Here is a 16843-nt window from a genome sequence, read left to right as displayed (position 1 = left end):
TTCTGCATTTGCCACAATTATGTATCGGAAGCTCCTAGGGGAAAAAATGGCCTCGGCAGATCAGTATTACTCTATTTTAGAGAAGGACGCTGAAAATGGTATGGTCACACTTTAAAGGTTTATCCAAATTTCTAAGTCCTCAATTTAATCAGTGGAGTACAACAGATAATGGCCACAATTTCCCAAGTATATCCCAAATATAAAGTTATATTGTTTTTGCTATTTGATTGAACAAGCTGATCAACATATATGGCAACTGAGCAAAAACTGAGGAGCGTCCATGTAAGCTGCATTTATTGATTTATCGCCAATCTCTATCCATTCCCTGCGACTGTTTTTCTTTTATACCACCTCCCCATAGCAGGGCCATGGCAGACATCAGGTTTTCAGAATTGCTAGACTGTTTACCCAACAGGGGAAGCCCCCAACACCAACACTCACATTATTATAAATAAACCTACTTGCAAAAGTGCTCTCCGATTGCAAATGGTAAGACCAGGTTATGTGTGGGGCTCTTGGAAGCTGTAAGTAGGTGGGAGAAAGCCTTTCGTAATGAGAACAAACCACCCAAAGCAAGTTTTTCTGAGGTCTGGTGGCCCTCCCTAGCAGGTGTCTGAGATAAATAAGGCTCTGAGAAGTTAAAGACCCAGAATAATCCTCACAAGCAGGAACATACACCTGCACAGGTATCCACACTGGGAATAGGGTGAACTGCTGATGGACTATCATGAATTCAAAGGGCAAGATGACTTGCAAACGGACCCCTGCAGTGGTGTGCTGCTGAGATAGCAAGGTACAGCTGCTGAAGACTGCACCTCAAAGCTTTTGAGAATGAAAATTTCCTTTGGTTGTCTTCACACCACAGTAACACGACCTGTCCAAATCTTCTTCCAAAAATAACCAAACACAAAAACAGTCCTGGGCTTGCACAGCTCTCTTCTTTTAGTCCAGGATCCAGTCTATATATAAATGTCAGAGATGACTAACTCCTTCCCCTAAATACCAGCAGTTTTGCTTCTTCACACATCACCAACTCTATCCTTCTCAGATCGTCCTATTTATTTATTTAGATAAATTTTTACAGATGAACGGGAGGCAATTAGTAGTAACGTGAGATATAAAGGCTCATTTTGAGGAGAAAGGTGAACTGTAACTGCTCACCGAATACACCACGCATCAGTGAAGAGAGTCACATTGATGCGTAATTAAGCATGCTCTCAGAGGAGAGCAGAGTTGAATGACGCGAACACAGACATCTCCAGACAGTGCAACATCAGATTTGATGCAAACACTGCTAGCAACCTCAATTCATTCTCAAACTGCTTTCAAGCGTGCTAATCAAGACACATCCTTCCCCTCAACCTCGAAAAAACAACAAAAACAGTACCTGCGTACACAGATAAGGCCCCTGGAACATCCAAACCAATTCATAGAGGCACCCAACCAATACAGACACATCCTGTTTTCTCCCCAGCTCCCATCTTCTCACACTTCCGGCTTGCCTATGATTTGGGTTTGCTGGGCAGCAGTATTGAAAAGGGGTTTCAGGGATGAAGATAATTGCCTACTACCATCTCTTTCCCACAAGTATTCATTTTAATATGTATAAAAGGACTCACTATGGTTACTCTGATGAATAAAATGTATAGGACTCTCACTTTTTACTGCATTAACTTTAGTACAGTTTGTTATGTTAAAAGAATTGAGTATGGTTGCATAATTCAGTGAATGTACCATAAATCATTACACTGTATACTTTAAAATGGGTGAATTATATAGTATGTGAATTATATCTCAACATACCTAGTCACAAAGAGCAGAGACTGATTATTCACAGGGGATACTGAGAAAATTAAAAGTACATACTGAAGACACTGGAATTGGAGGTATCAACATGAGCTCATTGTTTTTAATAGATACATACAGAAATATAGACTTGTGTGTGACTGTAATATACACATACATGTGTTTCTTAGCTCTGTCTCCTGAGTGCGCCTAGAAGCACTAACATTGTAACAGCAGTAGGCAAACCTAATGCCCAGATCTTGGCAAATCTAAATACCCTCCCCCTTCATTTAGCGCAAATCTAAAGCCCTAAATGAAACCAGGGCTTCTTAGAGAAATGGTTGAATCCAGGGTTGGAGTAGGCAAAACACAGGACGAGCCTAGAGCAGGGGTGTCCAAACTGCGGCCCATGATCCATTGTTAATTGGCCCGCAGCAAATTCCAAAAACATATTTAGTTTACTTAAATAAACCAGGTGAGGCAATACGTACTTCACCTCGAGTGAGTGGCCCGGCTGTGTGGGTATTTTACCGCATATGGCCCTTGATGAAAAACGTTGAAAAAAGTTTGGACACCTCTGGCCTGGAGCATCTTTTTGTACCAGAAAGTAAGGAAGCTTTCAAAGAATGACAGGGACATAGTAAAAAGACACAAGAACTAGAATAAATGGGCTCCCACTGGCCCAATCCGAACAATGATCCCATAATGAAATAAATAAATGAATGCAGACAACATCTTAGCCAGGCGACAAACATTAACACCGGCAATAAAACAAACTGACACCATGCAACTCCTAATACCATATGAGGCAGCGAGAACACTGCTGTGACAGTACTCTGAAAAATGCATAATAGAAAGGATCATAAGACAAACTCAAACTGCAAGGCATTCTACAATGTAACTGGCTTGTACTCTGTAAAAATGTCAAGGTCATGAAAGACAAGGAAAGGCTTTGGAAAGAAATAAAAGCAACATGAGATCCTGAATTAGATTCTAGTGCTATTGGAACAACAGGCGAAACTTGAACAGGGCCTGTAGATTAGATATTGGATAGATAATTTCCTGATTTTGATGACTGCACTATGGTTATATGGAAGAATGTCCTTGTTTTTAGAAAATACAGTCAAGTATTAAGGGATAAAAGGACATCCTGGCCGGCCCGTTAGCTCAGTTGGTTGAAGTGCCATGCTCTTAACAACAAGGTTGCCAGTTCCATCCCCACATGGGCCACTGTGAGCTGCGCCCTCCACAACTAGATTGAAACAACTACTTGACTTGGAGCTAATGGGTCCTGGAAAAACACACTTAAAATAAATAAAAATTAAAGAGAAAAAAAAAAAGGCATCCTGTCTGCAACTTAAATGATTGAAAAAAAACAAAACAAAAAATTAGTGTGTGTGTGTGTGTGGGGGGGGGATGATAAGAATAATTTTACCATTATTAACCAAATGTCAACAATTAGGAAATCTGAAGGGTATACAAAAGCTCTTTGTACATTTTTGCAACCATTCTGTAAACCTGAAGTTATTTTAAAATTAATATTTCTAATTTAAAAAGGCAAAAGTAACTCTAAAAGACCATCACCAAAAGGCTTTCTAAAGAATCTATGGTAAAAAAGGAGGTGGTGCTTGCTGATTATTAACCAATGTTAGTTCTACCTGGGTACTCTACGTGGAGGTGGGGTGAGGACAGCAGGAGACATTATTAAATGACGACAAGGAAGAATTAGCAATATTGTTTCCTACGACCTCCTTTAAACTCCAGTCAGCTGGTCCCTCACTACCTTAGGCTCAGGCAAACTGTATTCATTTCAAAACACAGTTTTTAGGGTAGCTCTACTCACCGGTTAAGAAACTGTTTAAATGGATACTGGTGTAAACACAAGTAATTGTCTGAATTAAGCAACATCAAAGACTGTATAATAAAGAAAGACTGCTTTCTTTATTCAGTGACCACAATGCAAAGAAGTTACCGAATGGTTTATGGTCAAACTGTCTTTTATGCATTTAGTTAATGACAGTATCATTTCATTGTCTGGTTCTGTAACACACTGATAAATTCAAACTATAGCATTTGGAGAATAAAGTAAAATAAAATTGTTGTGTACTAGCTATGGTTGCAGTCTTGTCTTGTAATTATCATTAAGAGTGTATTCTATATTCTAGGCACTGTCATGATGCTGAGCGGACAAAAGACTAAAGCAGGTTCCTTGTTTTCAAGGCATTTACAACACAGTTGGAGAAAGATACATAAACTATCTTTTACATAAACTGAAAGAGACATCACTGTCCAGTGACAGGTGTAATGGCAACAACAAGAATTTCAGAAATCTAGATATCTAGATAGAAAATACAACCAGGAGGAAAGCTTCCTTTAAAAGAGGCATCCCCTGAGATAAGTCTTATAGGGAGAACTCCCCAAGAAAAGTAAGTAGAAGCAAGTCATTCTAAACAATGAGAACCGGATGGTAAGTGACCAGGAGCCCTGAGACGAATCTAAAGCACAGAGTGGGAGGGTGTGGGGGACTCAGTTGAGGTAAGCAAGGACCACTTTATGGAGTTTTTTTAACCCATGCTAAGCAGCTTAATTAAGCATTAGTTTTTAGGTGAAGAAGACCTACAAAAGGGTTTTACGTTCAGGAGAAACAATTCAACCTTCATTTTAGATCAGAGGGCAATAGCCTGGACAACAGCACTGAGAAACATGCATAGAGGCCGTTGTCACAACCTAGGCAGGACAAGATGGAAGGCTGAACTAGAGAAGTGGGAATCAGATGGAGGAGGATCTAAGCCACTGGTTCCCAAACTTTCTAGCCACAGCACCCTGAGTATCTCAGTAATTTTTTCACAGCACCCCCAGACCAAAAGAATACCCCCAAATTAAGTAGTTAGGTCCAACAATGTAACAAGTACTTATGTCCTAACAACTTCGTGCCTCCCGGTCCCTGTGTTATTCCCCCGACGTTGCAATTGATTGAACACCATCACCTGTATTTCTTCTACAGCGATTTTGTGTGATGCTGGCTTTTCATCTCAGGAACCACTAAAATACAGCTCCAAAAAGATATGTGGCCATAGAAAGGAATGAAATGATGTGGTGTTGAAACTGTGAATACCTCAGCTAGCAGTTCACAGGACGTCTGACAGATGTTTCCCTTGAAAATCAAAAATATCCCACGATGTCCCTGTGTGTTTGCTGCAATGTCCTGGAGTGCTTCAGTGCAGTGTGGGAACCACGGATATAAGCCATATTTAAGAGGTAAGAATCAGGCTGGCTTGAAAACTGAGTGGATGTGTAGAGACAAAGGTCTCCCAGATCTCGAGCTCAGAGTTCTGGGTGGGTAGTGGAACCAGCAAGAGACAAACACACAGAAGGGGGCAGACCAGGCTGCAAAGTCTTTAGGGATAACAGTGCAAAGGGAAGAAATGATTCCAAATACTGTTTATCTACAAATATTCAGGAATATTCTCGCTTCGTTTAATTTGAGAATTTTATAGAGAATGAATGACACCTCATACACCGAGATTTCTTTGAGCCAAATAGGAAGAACATCCTTAAACCACATCACACAAAATTTTACCAAGTCTTGTACCGCCATCGCATGGTGCTTCAATTTTAAAGTAAATGAAGGTGAGCTCATGTAGTGTCTCTCTCTACCCCTTTTAAAACAAAGTAATTGCTACATATTTTAAGTACTGTTATTCAGGTGCTGACTCTTCCTGTTATTTTGCTACATGTAAGGATGAGAAAAGCAATGTACTCCATTTTAGGAAAGGTTTTAATGAAGCGAAGGAGAGGAATAAGTTAAATTCATGGCTAAAATTAAGTACATCCATAGAACTACCCAGGATGTCTATGTTAATGCCGTATCCATATCAATCCTATCACGGATCATCTAAAATAAACTGTTTTTTGCCTTTTTAAGTTTCTATGACCAAATCTGTTCCTGAAGCACCCAGACTACAGATATGTGAGTATGCTTCAGATGTGTCAGTGATGAGTGGTTAGGATGAATACATTACCTAAAAGCATTTGAAGCAACAACTCTGTTCTGGGTAATAAAATGTTACAGTTTTACTCAAGTTGGCTCTGACTGTTAACAGCAACCACACAGAGTCCTAACACCCTTGCCAGCCCTCAGAATGGAAGGCAGCACCGGGCCTGGCCTGGGCATGCCCAAATGTCCACAGGCAGCCAAGTGACTTCTGAAAACTACCACAAGTTTCGTCTGGTTAACAAGACAGGATTTCGGTACCTTGCAAAATGTGGGTAGGATGAGATGGGGGAACAGAAGATTCTATTCCTTGGGCTGCTTCAGTACCACTCCACTGTGACTGTAAAGCAGTACTTTCAGAGTCTCCCTGGGAGGCAAAGCTGGGCTACTCTGAGGGCAGCACTCTCAGTCAGTGCCATGGAAAAGACTCATCCTTAAAAGACAGAAGGATGCTCACAGTGGCAGACGGAGAGTTAGCGACCATCGAACACAAGTCAACAACCGGTAACAGGAAGCAGCAAACATTCAAGAGAAAGCCCCACAACACACTCCTGCAGCTTCCGAACGGATGTAGGTATTTCACTGTGAGTCAAGAGGAAGTGAAATTTAAAAACGAGGGACCCCACCTCGTGAGAAGTACCCACCAAGACACTTGAAAGGGATCACAATGTGGCTTTTGCACTGCTTTTTGTCCCTCCGACACCAATTATCCACACTGACTGGCTGGTTGGCTTCCATCACATTATTGATCTGGAGCTCTGGATACATCTGCAAGGGAAAGAGCACATTCACAATTAAATGGCTTGGTCCAGAACATATGGACATTCACTCGCACGTGAGGATGAGCATCTATGCTCAACTCAGCGTCACCATTATCCTATATAAATCTCAGGTTCCACTCTGCTGCCCCTGGCTCCAGATAAACTCCTCAAGTAAGAAGATAATGTAAAGATTAGTTTTCTTGTGACAGGCAGATTTCTGACTACCTCTAATGCATTTTCTTAAAGAAAGAAAGGAATCTTTAAGGACATAGAAAAGCTGTAAGCTTTTAGCTCAATAAATCTATTATGTAGCAAGGCCACTTGTAGGGTACAGGTAAGTAGCTGAATTCATGAACTAAAACACGTTAGAGGCAACTCTATGGAAACGTCTGTTAATGAAATTATAGAATAATGCTTCAACCCTGGCCCACAATGCTAGACTTGGTTATGTAAGAAGTTTGCACATTTTATATCTTTTTCAAGGTCACGTTTTGACCCCAACCAAGTTAATCTGACCTGACATGATTACTTACAGCAAGTGGAAAACACAAGCATACACATGACATGTTTTGCTTCACATCTTCCCATAGTAAGTGGGAAGCCAAGAGAACCAGGCTGCACTTCTGCGGTGCGTGTCAGGCTTCTGCAGTATTCCTTCTTGAAAGAACTGAAGTCCACAGCACACACAGGCACAGCCTTTGAGAAGTCCTAATCATACCATACACTTAGAAACAAAAGGCCCCGTGTGCCAGTCACTAGCAACTTGGTCTTCGGTCAAGAGAAGAATGACAGAATATCCATTTCGAAGGTAAACAGGTTCAAATTTGACCCAGAAAAAAAGCAGTTTTAACTTTCTGGTAACACTCTTACCTCCTGACAGTACTGAAGAACTTCTTCTTTTGTTCCAAAGCAGCTCTTCGTGCCTGTTGGGTCAGGTTCCCATTTCCCAGTCTGAATGTTCACATGCATATTTAACTTCCCACAAAACATTGCAATCTGAGGCTCAGCAACAGCAAATCCTGTTCCAGCATTGGCTGCAAGAGCCTACCAATGGGGAAGAAAAAAACAGGTTTACTCCAAAAAGGCTGGCACAAGGGCACAGGCATTCAGAGGTTTGTGACAGTAGAACTGATCTTCAAAAAAATCTTCACTGTTTACTATTTTTCTCTTCATAAACAAATCCTTCTCCTAGACGGTAGGCCAGAATAAAAATGACCTTTGGACATATAGGATCAAAGTGAAAGGGCAATGGGAAATCTAATTCCTACTCCCCATCTGGATACTTCCAGCTTGGGAACCTATAATCCAACTATGGTCTCTTCTAATACAAGCAAATCTACTTTCCATTCCTTAATATATCAAACCACAAAAGTATAGGATGGGCAAAGTTCCAGAGAATGATCCCTACTCATTCACACAACAAAATTTTATTGAGTAACTACTATTATGCAAAGCAACAAGCTAAATACACAAGGGTAAGGAAAATGTTATGGCCCCTGCACTCATGGGGCTTATGGTCATTGCAAGAGACAATATTCACACCAAAAAAGTATGATCACATTTCCAGACACCTTAAGAAGGAAAAGAACACAGCAGTGAAGAAGCATATAAAAAGAGACTCTGCCTTAGGCTTGGTAAGATGATCAAGGAAGCTTCCAGAAGAGAATGGCATTTGCGTAGAGCTTTGAGCATTATGTGGAAAGAAGGTGGATAGAGAAGGGGAGGAAAGGCATGCAGTGACAAGACTAGACAGTCTGCACACCAAGAAAGGATTTTGATCTTTATCACTGGAAGTGTGAAGAGGTTTAAAGCCCAAAGCTAATATTTTCAAAATGTAGCTCTTATGCTTTCTCTAGTTTCAGGGTAAACAGACTGACTGCAGGGGAATGGCTCAGGAAGCTGGAGTTGCAGAGTCCTAGAGAGAGATACTGGTAGCTTGGGCTAAGGCAGGGTGGGTGATGAGGAAGATGTCACGTCTGGCTTTGATGATGTCAGTCATGGAAACAGAACACTGAAAGGGATTTCATGAACAATTTTATTTCGTGTTAGGTAAAAATAATCAATGCACAGTATGTCTTTGACTAGTATTCGCTTCTTTGAGAAAAACTGTAGCTATTAACAGGTCACAAGTTACAGGTGAGAACTAATATCTAGGCATGATGACAGTAAGGCTCCCGCAGGGTGTCTTACACTAGAAAAAACACAGGCATCCCCGCATCCAGAAATATGCCAACACATGGTTGCATCCACAGGGGAGTTTTGTGGTCTGCCCTAATGTAAAAGTTCTTTCAAAATAAAAATTAAACAGCTTTTTTTTTTTTAAATGTTAAAACTTGGGGGGGAGGCAGGGTTCGATTGTGTGGTCTCTTATATTGTTCTTTTTAAAAAGAGCAATGAACATAAAATGGTTTTCCTATGCCAGCAAGAGTAGATTTAACTTAAAATATATGGGTTCTAAGCAACTCTTATTGATCTATGCTGATGGCCAACACAGATATGAATGATCCTTCCAATCAGGAGGCTACATTTGATTTTGAAATGCATTATGATCCTTTTCCTGGGCAAATGTACCACCTACACAGGTTTTGTTTTGAAACTTATAAAAATTAGCCTGCTTTCTACTAGTACAAGAGAAGGAAGCATAAACACTTGTTGGATAGCTGGGAGAAAACTAATTTGGAAGTAAAATGCTGCCTAGATCAATCCAGGCTGAAAAACACCAATTAAATCCAATGAGGAGAATAATTAGCAACTTTATTAACTAGAATCGATTGTAGCCCTGCTGTAATAGCAATAATCATTTATTAAAGTAAAAGGCAGATTCTAAGCCTTCAGTATAACTGCACATGAAGCTACAGATTGGGGTGAAATCCTGTCTCCCCCAAAGTAAGAAAAAAACATTTAAAGGTATCTTCGGAAAGGAACACACACTTGTTTATAGGTAGTAGTCTAACGGTGTTTCAGCAAAAGGCAAGAGGATGCTCAAGACCACTATGTTAACTCTCACAACGACATGAAGACATGAGCCAAGATGCCTCCTGTGTCGGCCATTCTTCTTTTGGGAGCCGTATCTAAGTATCATGGCTAGAAACTCTGGCTATGATACGGAGGAAAACAGGCATTCATAGAATGGGTACACAGAGAGACAAAGGCAAGGAAACCGCAGGGACATTTTTGTGTATTGAAACCAGTGCTCTCCCCAAATTCTTTCCTTCCTACTTCAAAAGCCCAGACAGAAGTAAATGAGGAAAATGCAGGAAGACATGATAAATACGTAAGCAAGAAAGCTGAATTTACAGGTCAGAAAGGAAGTGTTTCCTAAACCAGCTACATGTGAACTAAGACAGTCAAATCTGAAAGATGCTGAGCAGTATTTCCTAAATTCTCTGTGGCCTTGTATTATTTTAACATTAAAGGCTGCCCTTACACAGTAGAATTTCAGGTGTGGTGTTTAATTTTTCAGAAGCACGGGGGGGGGGGGGGGAGGAGGATGGGGACATTTTACTTCTTAAATTCCAAAAAATGAATACAGGTAGGGCACAGGGTCAGTAAGTTATGTGAGGTCACTCAAGCCACAGCTGTGGAGTGCTCAAAACTGCACAGGCAGCCATTTATCAGCACCAAAGATTATGTTCCACATGTTACTCATTATGGCTGTTGGCTAAAAGACCACAGAGCTCCAACTGTATAAATGTTCAGTTTATGGGTGAACCACTGAGGTCAATACAGCCGTGGTAAGTGCACTTGATCTCTGTGCCGAGATGGTCAGCGTTACCTTCCCTAAAGAGAATCTAAAATACCAGAGGTTAAAGCAACAGGAAGAGGCCACTAAGCGGCGGCGGACAGCTCCTCACATCAGTTACCACCAAGAAAAAGGCGAGTAGCTGGAATCGTTCCAGACAGCTCATGTGCGATAGTGATTCACTTCTGAGTTCAGAAAGATTAATCCTTGTGGTCATAAAAGACTCTCAAGAAGGTATCATCTGAAACATAAAAAGCCTCTGCGGACCATGTCTAGGAACCAACTAATCAAACATACCCCAACCTTATCTAGAGTACAACAGGATCTTTTTTCCTGTTATGTTTGTACTGCTTTACTTTGAAAATGCTCTTATTTAATGTGCTCTCCATTCTCTTAAGCAGACACTCTGCCTTGATCCATTACATCAATGTATAAATCAATCTGTTTGCTAACGGAACATGCTACAAATGGGATTTCACTGCCAACTCAGCATTTCTGATATCCTGTGAACCTGGAGTCCGCTCTGAAAGAAAATGAATGCCCCATGCTTTGGCACTGAAGCCAGTCCTTGTGATCTATGCGCATGCAGCGCTTTGAAGGCTTTGAAAACAAATTGCATCGACTGCTTTTCCAGCCCAGTGCTTCCATTTTACTTAATATTAATAATTCATTCTTAATAAGAAATTCCATCTCATTAATTTGGCTCTAAGAAGAGTTTAGCTATCTAAGGACAAATTCAACTTGGTAAAAAGTGCTTCTAGTAACTTGGTTGAAAACCTGAAATGGCTTAAAGCAATAAATAGATATCTCTCTGAACCTAACCCAGGCCCTTTAATCCTCACCGAGAGACAACTCCTGGGCCCACCTAAGCCCTAGCTCCTTTCACAAAGCCACTCTGGCCCAATGCAGCCTCCAATCCAAGTAAACATGTAGGCCCGTTACTCCTTCCTCACTGAAGCTACTGCCCCAGAATCGAACCTGGCTCCAGAGTTTGTGAAAGTGTCTGCAGGGGAGGGAGCTGCTTCCAAAGAGGATTTTACCCTATTACTAAGTGAATCCTGTTTCCTTGGATAGGAAGGTGCTGCATTACAGCCACTCAACTGCCCAAGCTTCATGCTGGGCAGGCAAGTTAACCCAGTTCTAGTTCTAATAAACACTGAACCAGCAGCTAGTTACCTCCTGAACGGCAGAGATATCGGAAGACAACAGCACTCTTATTCAAAGACCCTTTTTAAAAACTGTCAAGTCTGTAAAATGACAACCTATTAATGGATGTAAAAACCCTCTATACTAATGCATGCCTGTTTGTTCAAAGTGCTAAATGCTACTTCACAATTCATAAATTCAAATGACTTCTGTGTCCACAAACCTGCACCTAAGGTTTACTTGACTGAACCAAGTTTTAAAAATCCATAGTTTCACAGTAGCTCCCCCCAAGGTATTTATTAACTACGAAAGGTAGGACAAATTATTTCACAGTGAAGGCACCCACATTACCCTCACCAGGAAAAAGACATGTAAGAGTACCGATGGGGAAGGACCGAGCGACTATTACAGGCCGGAAAAGGCTAAGGAGAAATGACGAGTAAATGCAAAGTGGGGGCCTGGGGACAAGATCGTGGAACAGGAGAAGGACATTAATGGGAAAACTGGCTCAATTATTGGAATAAGGTCTGCAAATCCATTAATAGTGCTGTACCAATGTTAATTCCCCCAGTTTTGATACCTGCACTGTGGTTATATCAGATGTTAATATTAAGGAAGGAGGTCTACGGGTATGGGGAACTCTCTGTAGTAGTTTTGCAACTTTTTTTTAAACTCTATAATTAGTTCAAAATAAAGTGGTTTTGGTTTTTAATCCTGTTCATTACCTGCCTTAATTTCAATTGTGATTGCATGGTTCCAATCTGTCAAAAAGAGAAGACACTCTTTTAGGTAGGGCAACTAGTAAGTATCATCAAAGCAGGCCCAATACATGAAAAACTTACTATTTATTCTGAACACGTGGGTATGCATCGTAATGTAGTAAAACCCCCTGTGCACAAATATTACATTTGTTATCTCTCCAATGGAATGACTATAGCAATTCTGCCCAGAGTCTAAGATAAAAGAAAGTCCAGTCCACTTTTGTTACTGTCAAAGCGTGACTATAGTTTGGATGGAGGCTTTAGAGCAGGGGTGTCAAACTTTTTTCAACGGTTTTCACCAAGGGCCATATGGGGTAAAATACACAAACAGCCGGTCCATTCACTCGAGGTGAAGTACGCATTACCTCACCTGGTTTATTTAAGTAAACTGAATATATTTTTGGAATTTGCTGCGGGCCAATTAACAATGGATTGCGGGCCGCGGCTGGCCTGCGCAGTGTTGACACCCCTGCTTTAGAGTATCTTCATCAACAGTACAAAAGTGAAGCTTTCAATTTTAAAAAGTCCAAGCTTCAAACATTTCAAATCACTATCATGATTATTAAACATTTCCCAGTTTTAACAGCAAACAGAAAACCTGTCCTTAAAAGCGAGTTTGCATTACACCAGTTGAAAATCCTTGGTCTTTTTTTACATTTGAACTTAATTCTGACTAGAAGCTGGTGAATTGGGTTTAGGAGGGAAAAAACTCCAAATGTAAATAGGCCATTATCCTTCCACTGACATATACCAGCTGTTAGGTATTATTTTCATAGGCAGTAATTTATACAAATAATCCCTACTAGTATTAGAGCTCTAAATATTAAAGTATAAATGAGGTATCATTTTCAAGACTGGAAACAGTTTAGACTGTCTCCAAGGCTTTTTATACGGGTAGGATCGTGGTAATTTGTCCATCTGGATTACACTGGTAAGGATCCAAGCACCAATATTTAAGACGGGTCTTTCTGTATGTGTGTCCAAGATGACAGCAGGAAGTCTTTTGTAAATGAAGTTATTAAAAATACATAAAATACTTTTATGTAAAAAAAAAAAAAGATGCAGAACAGTGTTTATGGACTAAAATTCTCAAGTGAACAGCTTCTTTACTGGCTCATATCTTTCCAATTTCCCACAAGAAAATAGGAATTCTAAGAAACTGATTTCCACAGGTATGCAGACACTAGGGATATGCCTTGTCCAATCACTGGTCTTCTGCTCATTTCACTCCAGACCTCAGAGGAAGAGCAAGATGCTAACAGCATGGGCGTTAAGAGGCAGACAAACTGTGACTGAGTTCCAGCCCCATCGCTGACTAGCTTGCCACCTTTGGCAGGTCACCTAACCAATCTGGACCTCCGTTTCCTCACCTATAAAATGATGACAATAGTAACTGCACACCACAGTGTTGTTTTGAGGTTTAAATGAGTTAACACGTGTAAAGTGCTTGACATAGTGCTCGTTACATCGAAGTTCTTCAAGTGTTGGTGGCTATTATTACCAGGCTTTAAATTTCTTTGTCTGCAAAACAGGGCTACTAACATACATATTCCTCTCGGGCTTGTTCTGGGGATTAAATTACAATAATGCACTAAGCATAATGCTGGCCTCAGAGCAAGCACTCAGATGGTAGCATCATTATCACAGGGCTGGCTCCTAAAGATTTAATTCTCTGGCTACAATTACAAAGAACTGGGGCTTAAATCATGGGCACACAGGGAAAAACATGAAATCCTCACGTGACCAGTCATCCTCCCCAAATCCAGGATGGCATGAAATGGGCTTAGAAGACTGCACTTTTTTTCTTTTTTTTGCCTATTAAATTGGACATGCCTAAAGCAGGCTGCAATAATACTCTGTATTTTATTTTGTGGGAATTCAGTCACCAAATGCTTACATGAACAATTTAATACTGCCCTACTATTTAAAGGAAAATCACCGGGAGCTGCTGGCTTCCTGGCTCTGGTCCGGCTTCCGTCTGGCACGGAAGTGAGTGCAACATGAATCTGCAGTTACTACTGAGACACTGTTATGATCAAAAGAGCACTATGTACGTTATTTCTCTAAATGCATTTTCCTGAGGGATACTCCCCTACTTACTAGCTATGCAACCTCCTGGAAGTTATTTACTCACTCTCTCAACATTAGTTGTCGCTTGTGTGCAACATAAATATGGCACTACCCAAACTTTACCTATTACAATAAATGACACCCACAATATTAACTTTGTATTTTGGTTCACATAATACCAGATAGAACTCTCCTTTCCTAAAACTCCTGATGCCTGAGAAACACGGCTTAGAAACAAAAAGACAACATCCTCACTGAATAAGAATCTGCAAGATTCCAAAGCTAAGCAGTAACATGTCATACTTTGAAGGCCTGCTAACTGCTGGTCAGAGAGCCAAGAGGCTTAAACATTAATATAGGATGATCTCAATGGTGTGAACTTGGGCTTAACCTTTGAACTCACTGGCCAGTATCACGTAGGCAGTTATTTACTAAGGGTGTGCTAAATAGTGTGTGCAAGGTTATGGGGAATGTATAGAGATATGTTTCCTAAATCTTCAAAAGGTGAAATGATTCCAGTAACAAACAAACACCCAGAAGTACTACTACTAAATATTAATCGTTAAATACCTTCATTCTAAATCATTTTTACTGATTTGCAGAAGACAGAAATAATTCAAATGATGGGAGGTTTTCTGCAGAATATCCAAGCACAAACCTGGCCATAGTCTCAGAAATTATAAGCATACTTCTGGTTGATCCGAAGCTCTATGATATTGCATTTAGTATTTGAAATGCAGTGTCACAATCCTTAAATACTAGGTATTTCTTTACCATATTTCATGTACTTGAAATGTAATAATTTACACCTTTTAAAGAAGTATTCTATTCTTCAGATAGATCCATTTCACTAAAATAAATATTCAATCTAGTGATTTTTACCAAGGTTAAGGTGGGAAAGTATCCAACACATCCACTTTGGCTGAAATGTTGACTTCAAGATGCTACAACCACAAACATGAAAGGCCAATGTCAGAACTCTGACATTTATTCCACTGGATCTCTTTACCTCTAATATATCCAGGAAAAGAAAACAAATCCATGCAGCTGAAAATATTCATGTTTTAGTATGTAGGATGGTTTTTACTACTGTTTTAAAGCAAGGGTTCCCTAACACTCACTAGGGGGCTAATCAGGTCTACAACAGATTTTAAGTGACCTGAAAAATAAGAAAAGTCTAGAGTGCACATGTATGTGCACACATGGCTATGAGTGTCAGGGTATAGAGCCGCTAACTGTTCTCTCGAGAAATGACTGTCCTGAATTCTAAGATTACTTTCTTTCCACCTTTTGTTTTAAAATATTTTTCATAAAACGATGGCAAAAGTAAGTAGGTAGTCTTTTTAAAAAATATTCTGTAATATTAAGAATTGACAACCTTATCTATCTAAAAAATTTTTCTTAGTGTTTATAGCCCATGAAAACCTTTATTTATAAGGGTCTGTGATGCCGAAAGGCAAGAAAGGGCAAAAATTCTTAGGTGAATAATCCTTATCTCTGTTTATAAATAGAAAATAAGACAATTTGCCAAAATGACTTTCACAGAGCAGGGAGAGGCAAATTCACATTTTAAAATACAAACAGCAATTTCCATATGCTATTCTGCTAAACATTTTACTATGTTTACTAGGTACAAGCAATATTCAGATACCAATCTTGATGTAACGACTCACTTTTAATTTCTAATATCCATTAAAACAACTGTGAAGGTAACAAAAATATGAAAGCGTTCCACCCTCTCCAAGTTCAAAGCAAGTCAAAAGGCATCTTTCCTATGATTTATGAAGCATTTAAATTTGAAAGTAAACAGAGGCTGTAGTATCAACTCACACCAGATCTGCTTGCAGACAATAATTCTTCCGGTCTGGGACCCACGCCCATGTGCATTATTGTAATTATCAGCAATTTAAAAAAATAAAGTAATAAAGCCAGTTTGAGCCTTTAGTTAGTATGTTTACTGCAAGCTGCCACGGCCATTAATTAGCCTTCCTGGGTTCAAGCCACCTAACTACTAAATAAGCACATAAAAGAGAGCAAAAAAAGTAAAAAGAATGAATAAAAAGAACGTAAACGTGTGAGCGCGCGCTCACACAGACACACACACACACACACACACACACACACACACACAGTGGGAAGTATAACAGCACTATTGTTCTCCTTGTCAGGTGGGCCTCTGGGGAGCTGTGCCCACACTCCTGCCCTCCATGATCCGTTCTCCCCACAGCATTCTAAATCATCTTAGAACACATCACTCTTTGGTTCCAAGAGATCCCCACTCTTTAACAGGACTCCTGCCGCACCCCATCACCCAACCTGTGCTCAGCACCACCCTCTTTGTGTCCCTGTGTCCACACACCAGCCAGGGTCTTTCTAGCCTCAAGGCTCTCCACCTGGAACTCCCTTCCCCTGTTCTTCCCTAAGCAGGTACATTCTCACCTTTCAAGACTCTCAAAGGTCAAATGTGCATCCTCTGAGCGGCCTTCCTGAGGACAGTCCCCAACCCATTGCTGTTTTACTTCCCCCTCAAGCAATCTGAAACTACTTGTTCACTCACCTGCGCTTTCCAACTCCCTCCATGAGA

The 16843-nt window shown here is 40.3% G+C and overlaps 1 protein-coding gene across 4 annotated transcripts in view; it reads right to left on the bottom strand.

The window, feature by feature from the left end:
- The window catches only part of APLP2 (amyloid beta precursor like protein 2), an 83323-nt gene that overhangs the window by 27905 nt on the left and 38575 nt on the right, over window positions 1-16843 (bottom strand). For all 4 annotated transcript variants that reach the window (XM_033097344.1, XM_033097345.1, XM_033097342.1 and 1 more), the window contains exons 2-3: window positions 7411-7584; window positions 6424-6547 (exon numbers count right to left, since the gene is read on the bottom strand). In XM_033097344.1, the coding sequence (XP_032953235.1) occupies window positions 6424-6547; window positions 7411-7584 (298 nt within the window). The remainder of the gene's footprint in view (window positions 1-6423; window positions 6548-7410; window positions 7585-16843) is intronic.

Source organism: Rhinolophus ferrumequinum, chromosome 25 (genome assembly GCF_004115265.2).
Source record: "Rhinolophus ferrumequinum isolate MPI-CBG mRhiFer1 chromosome 25, mRhiFer1_v1.p, whole genome shotgun sequence".
NCBI lineage: Eukaryota > Metazoa > Chordata > Mammalia > Chiroptera > Rhinolophidae > Rhinolophus > Rhinolophus ferrumequinum.
The sequence above is the reverse complement of the archived record's forward strand: the minus strand, read 5'-3'. Positions and strand labels throughout refer to the sequence as shown.